At 44.0% G+C, this 18,550-nt stretch overlaps 1 protein-coding gene across 1 annotated transcript in view; it reads left to right on the forward strand.

Moving 5' to 3' along the window:
- The first annotated feature begins 12,330 nt into the window (after window positions 1–12,330).
- LOC115195874 (kinesin-1 heavy chain) overlaps window positions 12,331–18,550 on the forward strand; it is a 53,519-nt gene continuing 47,299 nt past the window's right edge. Inside the window, exon 1 of the mRNA XM_029756198.1 lies at window positions 12,331–12,797. Within this exon, the coding sequence (XP_029612058.1) occupies window positions 12,672–12,797 (126 nt within the window). The 5' untranslated portion in view covers window positions 12,331–12,671. The remainder of the gene's footprint in view (window positions 12,798–18,550) is intronic.

An 18,550-nucleotide genomic window follows, 5' to 3' on the forward strand; every position in this document is an offset into this window, starting at 1 on the left:
GACAGTTTAGAGAAGTGGAATTGTTTCGATTTTTTGTGCTTCCTCCGGCCAGTGGAAGTGTCGGCGCTCAACCTTTGTCATGCTTTGCTCTCCGGAGCAGGGCGCAACTCAAAGGAGTGATCAGTGGGGTAGCGTTGAGTGTAGAGGTGGATCAAATGAATAAAAAAAATTCTGGTGTGAGATGTAGACAGGGTGGGTGGCAATGGCGAGACTGAGAATACTATGTCTGTCTTGTTGAGCTTTGAGTTTCTACCTGATAAGGTCATGTTAGGTTATATTTGCTATTCTTTGAGAGCCTATATGTTCAAATCCACTATAGTGCTTTAAGTGCCAATGACTCGGACATGATGCAGCAGTGTGTAGAGGGGAGATCCTACAATGTGAGAAATGTGCAGCAGGAGGGTATAGTCAGAGGTAGCCAAATACCGCAACTCCTCAGAGTTGAGCACATTACTAGTTTTTTAAATGAACCTACTTTGAGTCGCTATGCAACTTCGAAAATTTAAATTCTTACACCCTTACCGTGTACCTACGTTTGTCCTCTGTTGTTGCACGCCTTTCTTTGAAATCCACACTTTTTGATTAAATTTGAATCAAATACAATTACCAACTGATTCCTTGTTGAGATTCAATTGGCACAATTGAGTTGCCATCTTAAAGCAATAACAATGAGGAAACTGTCAGTGGTTGTATTTGGCACGTAGCCTAGTTAGCTACTAACTACCTAACCTTTAGTTATGCTTGAAACAACTTTGGAACCAATTATCCACAGTTGCTAAAAGTTACCGGTAGCTACCTGGCTAGCTATCTTTAATGGTCCAAGGAGTTTGGTTATCTAGCCTTTAATAATCCATCATTACCAATAAACTCTGTACTCATCTTTGATCATTCAATTCCGTTGTAGAAGGAGAGGGGATGCAGGGATTACATTTTAGTCATTAGTAGATGTTCTTATCCAGAGTGCAAACATTTTCATCCCTTTTTTTTTTAAAGTGAAAACGACCACACTGCAAAGAATTCCAGTAGCCTAGATTTTTAAGCGAAAGTCAAAACATTTATGGCATTTATTGCAGTCGGGCAAGTTGATAAGAATGCTGTTAATCGACTACAGCTCAGCATTTAACACCATAGTGCCCTCCAAACTCGTCATTAAGCTTGAGACCCTGGGTCTCGACCCCGCCCTGTGCAACTGGGTCCTGGACTTTCTGACGGGCCGCCCCCAGGTGGTGAGGGTAGGAAACAACATCTCGACCCCGCTGATCCTCAACACTGGGGCCCCACAAGGGTGCGCTCACAGCCCTCTCCTGTACTCCATGTTCCCCCATGACTGCGTGGCCAGGCACGCCTCCAACTCAATCATCAAGTTTGCAGACGACACTACAGTGGTAGGCTTGATTACCAATAACGAAGAGACGGCCTACAGGGAGGAGGTGAGGGCCCTCGGAGTGTGGTGTCAGGAAAACAACCTCACATTCAATGTCAACAAAACAAAGGAGATGATCGTGGACTTCAGGAAACAGCAGAGGGAGCACCCCCCTATCCACATCTACGGGACAGTAGTGGAGAAGGTGGAAAGTTTTAAGTTCCTCGGCGTACATATTACGGAGAAACTGAAATGGTCCACCCACACAGACAGCGTGGTGAAGAAGGCGCAACAGCGCCTCTTCAACCTCAGGAGGCTGAAGAAATTTAGCTTGTCACCAAAAACACTCACAAACTTTTACAGATGCACAATCGAGAGCATCCTGTCGGGCTGTATCACCGCCTGGTACGGCAACTGCTCCGCCCACAACAGCAAGGCTCTCCAGAGGGTAGTGAGGTCTGCACAACGCATCACCGGGTGTAAACTACCTGCCCTCCAGGACACCTACACCACCCAATGTCACAGGAAGGCCAAAAAGATGATCAAGGACAACAACCACCTGAGCCACTGCCTGTTCACCCCGCTATCATCCAGAAGGCGAGGTCAGTACAGGTGCATCAAAGCTGGGACAGAGAGACTGAAAAACAGCTTCTATCTCAAAGCCATCAGACTGTTAAACAGCCATCACTAACATTGAGTGGCTGCTGCCAACATACTGACTCAAATCTCTAGCCACTTTAATAATTAAAAATTGGATGTAATAAACGTATTACTAGTCACTTTAAACAATGCCACTTTATATAATGTTTACATACCCTACATTACTCATCTCATATGTATATACCGTACTCTATACCGTCTACTGCATCCTGCCTATGCCTTTCGGCCATCGCTCATCCATATATTTATTTGTACATATTCTTATTCATTCCTTTACACTTGTGTGTAAAAGGTAGTTGTTGTGAAATTGTTAGATTACTTGTTAGATATTACTGCATGGTCGGAACTAGAAGCACAGGCATTTTGCTACACTCGCATTAACATCTGCTAACCATGTGTATGTGACCAATAAAACTTGATTTTGATTTGATTTGAGTCTGCTCTGCAATTTGTTTTATTGACAACAACCACAATGCTAATAATTCCAGAACTGATCTTTCTGATTCCTCCTTTATGTGTAGGTGAAAGGCAGGCAATAGCCTACTGTATATGGAATTTCTGTATGTAAATAGCTAATTTACATTTTCAGGCAAGTGGTCATAACCCAAAAATTCATTATAATAGTTTTATTGTCACATATGTGCAGTGAAATATGTTGTTTTAGAGCGTCAGCCATAGTAGTGCATCACCCCTGGAGCAAATTAGGGTTAAGTAGCTTTCCCAAGGGCACATCGACAGATTTTTCGCCTTATCGGTGTGGTATTGGACACAGAGATCTTTCGGTTACTGGCCCAACACTCTAACCGCTAGGCTACCTGCCGCCTATCTTCTGCTGACTTGCATCTGCCTTTTCAATCCCTGTGGATGGTCCTCCAACTTGTCATAGCTAGCTGTGCTGTACTTCATAGTGCAGCGGTTCCCAAACTAGGGGTCGCGACCCCCTGTGTAGTCGTTTGATGTGAAAATGAGGTCACGAAAGAATTTCCCAAATCCTGGTAAAAAAATATATACTGTGTTTATATATACATTATAATATCACCCTTGTCTCTCAAAATCATTGTAATGTGGTTAACCTTAAAAATCTAAATGAAAATTATTGAAATCTAAAAGTAAAAATTCAACCAGAGTGTCCTTAGATCTTGAGGAAAAGGCTGCACTTGACCATTGCACTTGAATCATTCCCATGGTGAATGGCTAAGCCCCCTACGTTATGAAATCACACACTATTGCAGAGACTTTGATATTACCGAACACAATTGATATGGTGAAAATAATGTGTGGGGAGGCAGAGGCACAGAAACTCACATCAATACCTTTGTCAGATTAAACCGTGAAACTAAGAATTGATGCTATAGCTAGCAATCAAGAAGCAACTTACTGGACAACTCAAAAACTCCCCACCTTATGCTCTCCAAATGGACGTTAGCTGTGAGGGCCGAGATGCTCATGCAATGACTTTTGTTTGCTACATGTCGGGGGATGTTATTCACGAGGACAAATGGTTGTCTCACGATACCCAAGCATGAAACGGCACCTGGGATGTTCAGTGTGCTGTGTGGCTATATTGACGAAAAACAGATTCCTTGGGATCGAATGGTGGGCTTTTGCACAGATGGGGCTCCATCTATCATGGGACTGTGGGCAGGCCTCTTCACTCTAGTTATGAATGTGTCTCCCTCCCTCTGCCATATGGGCACATTGTATGATACACCCACTGAGCTATAATGGATACACTGAGAGCAACTGGTGGCAAAAGAGCTGAGCGCAGAACTCGGAGATATGCAGAACTACATGGAGATAGGGCCTCACGAGTGGTACAGCGGTCTAAGGCACTGCATCGTAGTGCTTGAGGCGTCACTACAGACCTGGGTTCGAGCCCAGGCTGTCACAACCTGCCGTGACTGGGAGTCCCATAGGGTGGCGCACAATTGGCCCAGCGTCGTCAGGGTTTGGTCGGGGGGAACTTTACTTGGCTTATCGCGCTCTATTTTTATTTTTATTTTTTTCACCTTTATTTAACCAGGTAGGCAAGTTGAGAACAAGTTCTCATTTACAACTGCGACCTGGCCAAGATAAAGCAAAGCAGTGTGACACAGACAACAACACATGGAGTAAACAAACAAACAAGCCAATAACACAATAAACAAGTCAATGATACAGTAGAAAAAAAGAAAGTCTATATACAGTGTGTGCAAAAGGCATGAGGAGGTAGGCAATAAATAGGCCATAGGAGCAAATAATTACAATTTAGCAGATTAACACTGGAGTGATAAATGAGCATATGAAGATGTGCATGTAGAGATACTGGTGTGCAAAAAGAGCAGAAAAGTAAATAAAATAAAAACAGTAAGGGGATGAGGTAGGTAGATTGGGTTGGCAATGTACAGATGGGCTATGTACAGCTGCAGCGATCGGTTAGTTGCTCAGATAGCTGATGTTTAAAGTTGGTGAGGGAAATAAAAGTCTCCAACTTCAGCGATTTTTGCAATTTGTTCCAGTCACTGGCAGCAGAGAACTGGAAGGAAAGGCGGCCAAATGAGGTGTTGGCTTTGGGGATGATCAGTGAGATAAACCTGCTGGAATGTGTGCTATGGGTGAGTGTTGTTATCGTGACCAGTGAACTGAGATAAGGTGGAGCTTTACCAAGAATAGTCTTATAGACGACCTGGAGCCAGTGGGTCTGGCGATGAGTATGTAGCGAGGGCCAGCCGACTAGAGCATAAAGGTCACCGTGGTTGGTGGTATAAGGTGATTTGGTAACAAAACGGATGGCACTGTGATAGACTGCATCCAGTTTGCTGAGTAGAGTATTGGAAGCTATTTTGTAGATGACATCGCCGAAGTCGAGGATCGGTAGGATAGTCAGTTTTACTAGGGTAAGTTTGGCGGCGTGAGTGAAGGAGGCTTTGTTGCGAAATAGAAAGCCGATTCTAGATTTGATTTTGGATTGGAGATGTTTAATGTGAGTCTGGAAGGAGAGTTTACAGTCTAGCCAAACACCTAGGTATTTGTAGTGGTCCACATATTCTAGGTCGGAACCGTCCAGGGTGGTGATGCTAGTCGGGCGGGCAGGTGCGGGCAGCGAACGGTTGAAAAGCATGCATTTGGTTTTACTAGTGTTTAAGAGCAGTTGGAGGCCACGGAAGGAGTGTTGTATGGCATTGAAGCTCGTCTGGAGGTTAGTTAGCACAGTGTCCAAGGAAGGGCCAGAAGTATACAGAATGGTGTCGTCTGCGTAGAGGTGGATCAGGGAATCGCCCGCAGCAAGAGCAACATCATTGATATATACAGAGAAAAGAGTCGGCCCGAGAATTGAACCCTGTGGTACCCCATAGAGACTGCCAGAGGTCCAGACAACATGCCCTCCGATTTGACACACTGAACTCTGTCTGCAAAGTAGTTGGTGAACCAGGCGAGGCAGTCGTTAGGAAAACCAAGGCTATTGAGTCTGCCGATAAGAATACGGTGATTGACAGAGTCGAAAGCCTTGGCCAGGTCGATGAAGACGGCTGGACAGTACTGTCTTTTATCAATGGCAGTTATGATATCATTTAGTACCTTGAGCGTGGCTGAGGTGCACCCGTCACCGGCTCGGAAACCGGATTGCACAGCGGAGAAGGTACGGTGGGATTCGAAATGGTCATTGATCTGTTTATTAACTTGGCTTTCGAAGACTTTGGATAGGCAGGGCAGGATGGAAATAGGTCTGTAACAGTTTGGGTCTAGGGTGTCACCCCCTTTGAAGAAGGGGATGACCGCGGCAGCTTTCCAATTTTTAGGGATCTCGGACGATACAAAAGAGAGGTTGAACAGACTGGTAATAGGGGTTGCAACAATGGCAGCGGATAGGTTTAGAAAGAGAGGGTCCAGATTGTCTAACCCAGCTGATTTGTACGGGTCCAGGTTTTGCAGCTCTTTCAGAACATCTGCTATCTGGATTTGGGTGAAGGAGAAGCTGGGGAGGCTTGGGCGAGTAGCTGTGGGGGGGGCGGAGCTGTCGGCTGGGGTTGGAGTAGCCAGGAGGAAGGCATGGCCAGCCGTTGAGAAATGCTTATTGAAATGTTCGATTATCATGGATTTATCGGTGTTGACCGTGTTACCTAGCCTCAGTGCAGTGGGCAGCTGGGAGGAGGTGCTCTTGTTCTCCATGGACTTTACAGTGTCCCAAAACGTTTTGAAGTTAGAGCTACAGGATGCAAATTTCTGCTTGAAAAAGCTAGCCTCTGCTTTCCTGACTGACTGCGTGTATTGGTTCCTGACTTCCCTGAACAGTTGCATATCACGGGGACTATTCGATGCTATTGCAGTCCGTCACAGAATGTTTTTGTGCTGGTCAAGGGCAGTCAGGTCTGGAGTGAACCAAGGGCTATATCTGTTCTTAGTTCTGCATTTTTTGAACGGGGCATGCTTATCTAAGATGGTGAGGAAATTACTTTTAAAGAATGACCAGGCATCCTCGACTGACGGGATGAGGTCACTATCCTTCCAGGATACCCGGGCCAGGTCGATTAGAAAGGCCTGCTCGCAGAAGTGTTTTAGGGAGCGTTTGACAGTGATGAGGGGTGGTCGTTTGACCGCGGAACCATAATGGATACAGGCAATGAGAGAGTGATCGCTGAGATCCTGATTGAAAACAGCAGAGGTGTATTTGGAGGGCAAGTTGGTCAGGATAACGTCTATGAGGGTGCCCATGTTTACAGATTTGGGGTTGTACCTGGTGGGTTCCTTGATGATTTGTGTGAGATTGAGGACATCTAGCTTAAATTATAGGACTGCTGGTGTGTTAAGCATATCCCAGTTTAGGTCACCTAACAGAACGAACTCTGAGGCTAGATGGGTGGCGATCAATTCACAAATGGTGTCCAGGGCACAGCTGGGAGCGGAGGGGGGTCGATAGCAGGCAGCAACAGTGAGAGACTTATTTCTGGAGAGATTCATTTTTAAAATTAGAAGTTCGAACTGTTTGGGTATAGACCTGGAAAGTATGACAGAACTTTGCATGCTATCTCTGCAGTAGATTGCAACTCCTCACCCTTTGGCAGTTCTATCTTGACAAAAAATGTTGTAGTTGGGTATGGAAATCTCAGAATTTTTGGTGGCCTTCCTAAGCCAGGATTCAGACACGGCAAGGACATCAGGGTTGGCCGAGTGTGCTAAAGCAGTGAGTAAAACAAACTTAGGGAGGAGGCTTCTGATGTTGACATGCATGAAACCAAGGCTTTTTCGATCACAGAAGTCAACAAATGAGGGTGCCTGGGTACACGCAGGGCCTGGGTTTGCCTCCACATCACCCGAGGAACAGAGGAGGAGTAGGATGAGGGTACGGCTAAAGGGTATCAAAACTGGTCGCCTAGAGCGTTGGGGACAAAGAATAAAAGGAGCGGATTTCTGGCCGTGGTAGAATAGATTCAGGGCATAATGTGGCTCTAGTAACTCCTTGTGGTGGGCCGGGCGCCTGCAGGCTGACTTTGGTCGTCAGTTGAGCGGTGTTTCCTCCAAAACATTGGTGCGGCTGGCTTCCGGGTTAAGGAGCGCGGTTTGGCGGGTCATGTTTCAGAGGATGTATGACTCGACCTTCGCCTCTACCGAGCATATTAGGGAGTTGCAGTGATGCGACACGATCGTAATTGGATATGATGAAAAAGGGGGGTAAAATAAAAAAACTAGAGCATGACTATAATGTTCAGTGATTTAGTGATCTCGTCTGCATTAAAAACAAATATCGATTCAGATTGGATGTGACAGGAGAGATGAGACGCATACTGTTGACCACGCCCCCTGACTTTGAGAATCTCTGACACGACATGGATCAAGCACACCCATCTCATTAGTGGTGGTGAGTTAAGATAAATTATGTCAGACTAATTTGCAATTGATTGTCGTAGCCCCACATTAAAAGTATATGATGACGTCACACCCTGATCGGTTTCACCTGTCTTTGTGCTTGTCTCCACCCCCTTCCAGGTGTCGCCTATCTTCCTCATTATCCCCTGTGTATTTATACCGGTGTTCTCTGTTTTTCTGTTGCCAGATCGTCTTGTCAGGCCTTACCAGCGTGCTTTCCTGTCTTCCTGCGTTCTCAAGTTTCTGTTTCCCGGTTCTGACCATTCTACCTGCCTGCTGTTCTGTACCTGCCTGTCTGACCCAATTACAAATCTCTGCCTGCCCTGACCCCGAGCCTGCCTACTGTACCTTATTGACTGGATTACGGACCCCTGTTTGGGTCAATAAACATCTGGGATTCTAGCAGTCTGCATCTGGGTCTTATCCTGAGTTCTGATAGATGGTGACTTGAGAATACAGTCAGAAATACAGTTACATGTTTTTGCAATTAACTGCCATATCCCCAATTAAATAAGTAAACATTGGCTGAATTTTCAGATATCAAAATGTAGTCATGGGCCAAAAAGGTTTGGGAACCCCTGCCGTAGCGATTAGCGAAGCTACCCTGACCCTGCCTTTTTTGTTTTGTTTACAACCAGAGGGGAGAAGGGAGTCATGGCAGTGGCATGTAAATCTTGGTGGGGCAAATGCAAAAAAAAATGTTATGCATGCCAGAAAAGCCACTACACAGCGCAACACTAAACAATACATTAATGGCACTAATGGTGACAAACAGTGCCCACAGACTGTTAGGATCTACATACAGCTGTGCCAACAGCAGAGCTTTCTTTTCAGCACCATGGAGTGACTCCTTACCACCGCTGCACCTGGCTATCAGCGGAGCCTTGTCTGGCATCGAAACCGTTAATTCAGCCTCATTTACTGCATTTTTTTAAAACATAGCTGATATGGCAGACTTGCTTAAACAAATGTGGTTTCTACTGACAATTGAGATGTACAAACTGTGGCATAAGGGAACAATGAACAGATAAAATGTTCGTCCTGTTGGTGGCGGTAATACACATTTTTGGGTTGTAGTCCGCCATAAAACCCACAGAAACATCCCGAGAGGTTCGTGCTGATTGTATGGCGATTGTGTCTGCCGGTTAAATGGCGTCCCTTGACAAGGCAAGAACAAGATGTATGTCAGGAGAAGTGCAGTATTAACTCAAGGAGACTTATACTTGGAATACGGAGGAGGCATGCAGGGAAAAGGAGAGGCAGAGGAGGTCGAAGAGAGAGGGGGAGGAAGAGCGTGAGCTTGAGTCTGTGAAATCTTTTGTAAAAAAGGGAAATGTTTTGTCAATGAAGAATGTTAGCAGAGTGAGTTGAAGACAGGAAGAGAAATGGAAGCGAATGAGGGCGAAGTATCGGAGGTGGTAGGTGTGGTGAAGTTCTCGGAGCCCAAGGCTTGCATTGAGGGTCAGGATAAAGATGAGACTGACAGTAAGGGTAAAGTTTTTGGAAAAGTTGACCCTTGCCTTTTGGCTGATCCATTTGTGGTTTCAGGGTGGGTTAAAACAGAGTTGGGTCCTGTGGAATCGGCGAGGGTAACCAGAAGTGGTCTTGTGATAATTGTTTGTTTCTGCTGGTCAGAGGAAGCAGGCGCTGTATGTTAAATGAATGGGGGTAAGAGATGTGAATTGTTTTGCTCTCAAGAAAAGGGTGCCATTGAAAGGAGGGATTACTGGAGTAGCGGTAAATGTAAAAGCTGGCCAAATGAAGGGGAAGATTCCCTGTTGGTGATACTCGTCGTTTGGTGCGACGCAGACAGGGTGGCGTGTGTGTGGTGAAACAGAAGTCATTGTCTGTTCTTTTGAATTTTGATGTTGAATCTTTGCACGACCAAGTGATATAGAAGTTATCCTGTACAACCTTTTGTGCAGAATACATTACACTTATGGGCATGTGGCAGTAGTGTGTAGGATGGAGGTTCCTAGGTGTGAGAAGTGTGCAGAAGGGCACGAGACAAAGGAATGTGTAGAATTGTAGAAAGTAGTGTTAATTGTAGCGGTGCCCATGGGGCTGGGGATCAGAAATGTCCCATGCGAGAGAGGCAGGTTGACGTTTCCAGGGTTAGAGTAGTGCAGAAGTGGTCATATGCTGAGGCAGTGAAGATGGTAGAGGAATTTGAGGCAAGGGTGAGGGATCCTGAGAGGAGTGGCGTGAGTAGTAGATCTGTACCAGTACAGTAGGATAAGCCAACAACTGATACAGTTGAAGTCGGAACTTTTAAAATGTCATCCTGAAATATAGGTGAAGCATGTCAAAGACAAAATGACAGATGCCGAGAAAAAGGGTCTAGAACTTTTAAAATGTCATCCTGAAATATAGGTGAAGCATGTCAAAGACAAAATGACAGATGCCGAGAAAAAGGGCAAATCATTACTCATTACATACAACTGAGTTGGGAAGGGAGATCTGCTGGTCTAAGGCTGAGGTTAAACATTTAACCTCAGTTTATCACAATTCCTGACATTTAATCCTAGTAAAAATTCCCTGTCTTAGGTCAGTTAGGATCACCACTTTATTTTAAGAATGTGAAATGTAAGAATAATAGTAGAGAGAATGATTTATTTCAGCTTTTATTTCTTTCATCACATTCCCAGTGGGTCAGAAGTTTACACACACTCAATTATGTAAAGTATTTGGTAGCATTGCCTTTAAATTGTTTAACTTGGGTAAAACATTTCAGGTAGCCTTCCGCAAGCTTCCCACAATAAGTTGGGTGAATTTTGGCCCATTCCTCCTGACAGAGCTGGTGTAACCGAGTCAGGTTTATAGGCCTCCTTGCTCACATACTTTTTCAGTTCTGCCCACACGTTTTCAATAGGATTGAAGTCAGGGCTTTGTGATGGCCACTCCAATACCTTGACATTGTTGTCCTTATGCCATTTTGCCACAACTTTTGAAGTATGCTTGGGGTCATTGTCCATTTGGAAGACCCATTTGCAACCAAGCTTTAACTTCCTGACTGATGTCTTGAGATGTTGCTTCAATATATCCACATAATTGCCTACCTCATGATGCCATCTATTTTGTGAAGTGCACCAGTCCCTCCTGCAGCAAAGCACCCCCACAACATGATGCTGCCACACCCGTACTTCACGGTTGGGATGATGTTCTTTGGCTTACAAGCCTCCCCCTTTTTCCTCCAAACATAACGATAGTCATTATGGCCAAACAGTTGTATTTTTGTTTCATCAGACCAGAGGACATTTCTCCAAAAAGTACAATCTTTGTCCCCATGTGCAGTTGCAAACTGTAGTCTGGCTATTTTATGGCAGTTTTGGAGCAGTGGCTTCTTCCTTGCTGAGCGGCCTTTCAGGATATGTCGATATAGGACTCGTTTTACTGTGGATATAGATACTTTTGTACCTGTTTCCTTCAGCATCTTCACAAGTTCCTTTGCTGTTGTTCTGGGATTGATTTACACTTTTTGCACCAAAGTACGTTCATCTCCAGGAGACAGAACGCGTCTCCTTCCTGAACTGTATGAGGGCTGCGTGGTCCCATGGTGTTTATACTTGCGTACTATTGTTTGTACAGATTAACGTGGTACCTTCAGGTATTTGGAAATTGCTCCCAAGGAGGTCTTGTCTGATTTCTTTTGATTTTCCCATGATGTCAAGCAAAGAGGCACTGAGTTTGAAGGTAGGCATTGAAATACATCCACAGGTACACCTCCAATTGACTCAAATTATGTCAATTAGCCTATCAGAAGTTTAAGCCATGACATCATTTTCTGGAATTTTCCAAGCTGTTTAAAGACACAGTCAACTTAGTGAATGTAAACTTCTGACCCACTGGAATTGTGACACAATTAATTAAAAGTGAAATAATCTGTCTGTAAACAATTGTTGGAAAAATGACCTGTGTCTTGCACAAAGTGGATGTCCTAACCGACTTGCCAAAACTATAGTTTGTTGACAAGAAATTTGTGGAGTGGTTGAAAAATGAGTTTTAATGACTCCAATCTAAGTGTATGTAAACTTCTGACTTCAACTGTATAGGTTTCAGTGAGATAGGATTTTTGGTATTTATAGAAATGGTTATCATCTGTACTGCAGGGATAGAACGTAAGTCACAGAAAATGGAGGTTGTGGTGGCAGCTGCAGAGGTTTTTGGGTGTGCGAGATTTGACATCAGAAGAGTTACTGGGTGTGAAAAGTGGTGGTGTCCCATCCTTTCAGGTTGTTGGCCTGAGGTAGGATTAAATACATTTAAATAGTGGTGTAGGGAGGTGTTATTTAAAAAATAATAATTTAATGTTTTATTTATTTATTTTCTGAGTAGTGTTAGATGGTAGGGTATTTTTTTTTTTTTTCAAGCAAAGTATAAGGAAGTTGTACTCTAGTCTAGTAGCTGGCGGTAATGCGACATTTCTTGGATGCCATCCGCCTCATCGAAGAAGTCGCCTACAGAGGTGACGTCAGTGGGTTATTCACAGCCGCATACAAACGGTGTTCCATGGCATAGCAGACACAGGGGTCCCTCCCTACCCGAAGTACAAGTCTAGAGTACAGTCGGTGCGTCAACATGACTTCCACCTTTTGAATGGGTGTCTTTTTAAATGTATATTTCGGATGAATAGTCGACTTGTTGCGTTTTCCGAGGAGGGAAGAGATTGACCTAACTCAACCAGCATTCACGGGTGCGGCATCTGTTTGCCTCCGACAGGCACAGAGCGACCCGGCGCTTCTCCTGTTGTTGCACAGCTAGCTAGCAGGATCTTGTTAGTTGTGACTTTCCATCAGCGGCGAAGATGGCGGACCCGGCCGAGTGCACCATCAAAGTGATGTGCCGTTTTAGACCATTGAACAGTTCAGAGGTGGCAAGAGGGGATAAATACATACCAAAGTTTACAGGGGAGGATCAAGTGTCTATCTCGGTAAGTTGGCATTCAAACACGGAAAACATTGGTCTACGAAAACAGCCCCCCTTTGTAATGCTAGCTAGGCTAACTAAACTAAGCATAGCACATGATGCTTGGGCCAGCTAGCTAGCTAAAAGCCACACCAGCCAAGGACAAGGGCACTTTCTGGTTCACTCCTTCGTTCTCATAATAGGTAGCCAGACATTGATTCATATCTCACATTCAAATGTAATCTAATGAGTAACAACACATTTGACGGCAGCAACACCATTGTGTGTCAGCTAGCCAGCTAAATGAACGTTAACCAGACTAGGAAACGTTAGTTACTTTTTGTCTTGTTGGCTAATTAGCTAGAGCTAGCTAACCTAACGTTAGCAAAGTCCACGGCCTACTTTATTCATTGACATGGACACAAAGAAGTATAGCTGGGTAGCTAACGATAACGTTAGCTAGCTTGGTAGGGGATGGCGAAGATGTCTACTGTAGCTAGTTAGCTACAACCAAACCTTTGGCTAACTAGTTAAGTTAATGTTAGATACCAGTCCTAAAGAGTGGTTTTGAAATACTAGATAGTTACTAGCTAGCTAAGGATAACCACGTAGCATATGCCATTGCCTCATTGACAGCTGTCACTTGTTGGGCGTATTGAATGGGGAATGTTTTAGCTAGGCCCAATTCCTTGGTGCAAATTATACTTCTAACGGCTTATTAAGATAATGGGGCTTTGTAGATTTGTAACAATTTGGGGTGCGGCACTATGATAGAGGACTCGGAGTCAGGTGAACACATCTTCTCAGTGCTCACTACACTACCTCACCCCTTGGCCTTGTCAAAGGTAAATGACAGCCACTATTACAGTTGGGACAAACTTTATGGACTTCCAAGTTACCAGAAATAACCACAATCAAACCCCAAACACTTCCCTAAATGCTGTAGCCTTATTATGTTCCTTTCGTGAATGATAAACAGTATATCAACAATTCAAGTTGTATTTGTCACATGCACAGTGAAATTGCTTTTTTTTTATTCCCAAAGAGATGTAGATTGTGGATGAATGGAGGTTGAAACTGGAGGAAAAAGTCCTTGCACCGTAGCTACAGTCGTGTCAAATGTAGAAGCCAAGGGTGTGGCATCTGGTCATGATTACTGGGTAGTTAATGGAGGATTACTCATAAATGAGCATGTTTGTTATGTCATGATGTAGTTTGGAGGAAAACTTTTGGCCCCAAGTATAACACATTGTAATGACCTAGATCATAATTGAAAGTCCAAAACAGTTCTCGAACTGACAATTTATTGACTCCAATCTCACAGGCTACTGTCTGGCTGTAGTCTACGCCAAATAAATCCGATAAAACAATCACAGCTACTCAACTCACTGTTGGGACATGAAAAAGGAGAGAACAATGCCAGCACGGTTATATAACATATGTCAAAAGTAGTTCACTGTATAAGAAGTATGGTCCCGGACACAACCCATGTGTCCCACCACATTCATACCTATGAGAGAGTCATATGTTGCCATTGGCACATTCTCTTTTAAAGTATTACTGGGAACAGTTGGATGGATTAGGGGTGTGGTGTTTTTATGGGGGAGGGATATCATGTCATTTGAGTAGGCAGTGAGGACTGAACATTTCTTTGTCTAGATTTATTTGAATAGAAGCTCACCACGCTTAGAGTGCATGCATTTGAAAAGTATTCAGACCCCTTGACTTTTACCACATTTTGTTACGTTACAGCCATATTCTAAAATGGATTAAATAATTTTTTCCTCGTCAATATACACACACTACCCCATAATAACAAAGTAAAAACAGGTTTTTAGAAATGTTTGCAAATGTATAAAAATAAGAAAACATACATTTTACCTAAGTATTCAGACCCTTTGCTATGAGACTAAATTGAGCTCCCCGGTGCACCCTGTTTTCATTGATCATTCTTGAGATGTTTCTACAACGTGATTGGAGTCCACCTGTGGTAAATTCAATTGATTGGACATGATTTGTTAAGGCATACACCTATAAGGTCCCACAGTCCCATGTCGGAGCAAAAACCAAGCCATGAGGTCGAAGCAATTTTTTTGTAGAGCTCCGAGACAGAATTGTTTCGAGGCACAGATCTGGCGAAGGGTACCAAAACATTTCTGCAGCATTGAATGTCCCCAAGAAGTTTGGAACCACCAAGATTCCTACAAGAGCTGGCTGCCTGGCCAAACTGAGCAATCGGGGGAAGAAAGGCCTTGGTCAGGGAGGTGGATGGGATGGGAATCTTTCAGAAGGACAACGATTTCTGCAGCACTCCACCAATCATGCCTTCATGGTAGTGTGACCAGATGGAAGCCACTCCTCAGTAAAAGGCACATGACAGCCCGCTTGTGACAGTTTGCCAAAAGGTACCTTAAGGACTCAGACCATGAAAAACAAGATTCTCTGGTCTGATGAAACCAAGATTGAACTCTTTGGCCTGAATGCCAAGCGTTGCATCTGGAGGAAACCTGGCACCATCCCTACGGCGAAGTGGGGTGGCAGCATCGTGCTGTGTGGCTGTTTTTCAGCGTCAGAGACTGGGATACTAGTCAGGATCGAGGGGAAAGATGAACAGAGCATACTACAGAGATTGCTCAGGACCTGACTGGGGCAATGGTTCACCTTCCATCAGGACAGCGACCCTAAGCACACAGCCAAGACAATGCAGGAGTAGCTTTGGGACATGTCTCTGAATGTCCTTGAGTGGCCCAGCCAGAGCCCGCACTTGAACCCGATCGAACATCTCTGGAGAGACCTGAAAATAGCTGGGCAGCGACGCTCCCCATCCAACCTGACAGAGCTTGAGAGGAACAGCAGAGAAGAATGGGAGAAACTCCCGAAATACAGGTGTGCCGAGCTTGTAGTGTCATACCCAAGAAGACTCGAGGCTCTAATCGCTGGCAAAGGTGCTTCAACAAAGTACTGAGTAAAGGGTCTGAATACTTATGTAAATGTGATAATTCCGGGGGGGGGGGTTTGCACAAAGATTATATTTTTTTGTTGCTTTGTCATCATGGGGTGTTGTGTGTTGATTTGAGAGGGGAAAAAAACAATTAAATCAATTTTAGAAATAAGGCTATAATGTGAAAAGTCAAGGGGTCTGAATACTTTCCAAATGCACCGTACGTCATTTCCTAGTACACCAACACAGACCTCATGGAATGAGGCCCAAATGGGCCCTGATTTTAAAAGTAGTGCACTCATAAGGAGCCATTTGGGAATCATACCCAGGCCTCAGAGAATGAGGCTGACTAGTTAGCATTAGCTGGACTCGGAATCCCAGGGTAGGCTGTATAATTTGATGGTATTTTCAAGTGTCTTTGCATTCATTTGAATAATATTGACCTCTTTGTTGGTGAGATGTTCAGTTTCGCTGGCTAACATTTGACGTTTTGGTCATTTAGCAGACGATCTTATCCAGAGCGACTTACAGGAGAAATTGGCGTTAAGTGCCTTGCTCAAGGGCACATCCACAGATTTTTCTACCTAATCGGCTCAGGGATTCAAACCAGTAACGTTTCGTTTACTGGCCCAATGTCTTAACCACTAGGCTACATGCCGCGACCTAACCCCATTGTTACCCATTGCAACAGGGTATCGGGTGCGGCGGCAGGTAGGCTAGCCGTTAAAACATTGGGCCAGTAACCAAAAGGTCGCTGGTTCGAATACCCAAGCCGACAAGGTGAAAAATCGTTCAACGTGCCCTTGAGCAAGGCACTTAATCCTAATTTGCTCCAGGGAGCCTGCACTGCTATGGCCACACTACAATGACTGTGTGTGTGTACATGCATACATGCATACATACATACATACATACATACATACATACATACATACATACATACATACATACATACATACATACATACATACATACATACATTGAATGAATGAGAGCTTGCCTAAATCCTGGCATTCCATGCTCAGTCTAGTCAACAACCAGACTTCTCCGCAATGAACAATGGGCTGTGCCTTTCAGAGAACCAGGTACAGAGACAAATTAGCCAGTTTATCTTCCAGTAATGGAGGACAACAGAGACTGTGGCACAGTAATAGGCCCACAGTCTAAGAGGTTGGTTGGCTGCAGACATTCGTAGGGTTCTGAACAGTGAAATAGGATGCATCCAAATTGGCACCCTATTCCCTAAATGGTGCACAATTTATGACCATAGGCAGGGGAATAGGGAGCTATTTGGAACGCAGACATAGAAGCCTGAGTAAGTCAGTCTGATAAAGTAATTTCCTTTTAGGAGAATGGGCCTGGCGTTCTGTCTACTGTAGCTCTGCCTGAAGCTCCTGGGTATAATTTATAGGCTTTTTGTTCTACCTCTCCTCTCATCTGTAGAATGGCTCTGTTTTTGTGCCAGCCCAGTGGGTGCAAGTGAAGTTAAGTCTGCACCCCAAATGCCACCCTATTCCTTGCTTATGTAGTAGTGCACTATGGGCCCTAATCTAGAGCCCTACGATCAACTTTTTCCACTGGTGGCTAAAACTTCTTCAGTTGATGGCACCAGTACTCCAATTTTATTTTGCCCCCTGAGCAGCGATAATGACCTGACCTGTGTCCCATAATGTACCTGCATTCCATACAGAACCAGGCTAATAATGCCTAGCCATCTTTTAAAATAGCATGCCCTTTCTGGGCTTGACGTGGCCAGTGGCACACCGGGCTAGTGCCAACCGTCCCGAATGAAAGAATAACGGCCTCTGAAAGCGCATGATGCATGCATAATTAAAATTGTAACTTTAATTTGTGGCCTGAGCAAGTAGCCTATAACAACCTACCCTCCATACACAAATTACATTTTAATGCAACAATATCATATTTATGTTTTGTTTGCCCAAATCTCTGTTATTGTTAATGATTTTGAAGAGTCATTCTACAGTTGTAGGGCCCTAAATAAATCAGTTATCTCTTGGGAACTTTTGTCGGGGTGGATGTTTAAGGGGCCGGAACATAATTATAATACACTGCAAATTGACCACAACTAAGCACAATGAGATTTGTATTTTAGAAAAAATAAATGAATCATAGATGATGATTACATTGAGACACAATCACATCTTTGTTTTTTTTCGGGCTGGGTACTTAATCAGATAAATTTAGGTTAACTTGTTTTTAGCTGGTGAGTTGTAGGTTATTTTTTTTACCTAAATATTGGTGGGCCTCCAAAAAATCCCCTGCCCTTTAATTCAATTGCACGCCTATGAAAATACAGTTCGGCCAACTGTTTTTGTACTGTACTATGTACAGTGTAGAGAAGGTTATTATACATGCAACATGTAAAGTGTTGGTCCCAGGTTTCATGAGCTGAAATAAGATATTCACAAAAAGCTTATTTCTCTCATTGTGTGCACAAGGCTTATTTCTCTCAGTTTAAGGTAACTTTGACCAACCGATGTATATCTGTATTCCCAGTCATATTAAATCCATAGATTAGGGCCTAATGAATTTATTTCAATTGAATGGTTTCCTTATGAACTCAGTAAAATCTTTGAAATTGTTGCATGTTGCGTTTTTTTGTTGTTCCATCTAGATTTTAAGTCAGTTACACGGAACCCAAACCGGCTGCGAGTGTGCACCATCGTGCATGAATTTATTTTGTCCTCCCACACCAAACGCGATCACGACACGCAGGTTAAAATATCAAAACAAACTCTGAACCAATTATACACTGCTCAAAAAACTCCAAGTCAATCACACTTCTGTGAAATCAAACTGTCCACTTAGGAAGCAAC

Source organism: Salmo trutta, chromosome 6, assembly GCF_901001165.1.
Source record: "Salmo trutta chromosome 6, fSalTru1.1, whole genome shotgun sequence".
Lineage (NCBI taxonomy): Eukaryota > Metazoa > Chordata > Actinopteri > Salmoniformes > Salmonidae > Salmo > Salmo trutta.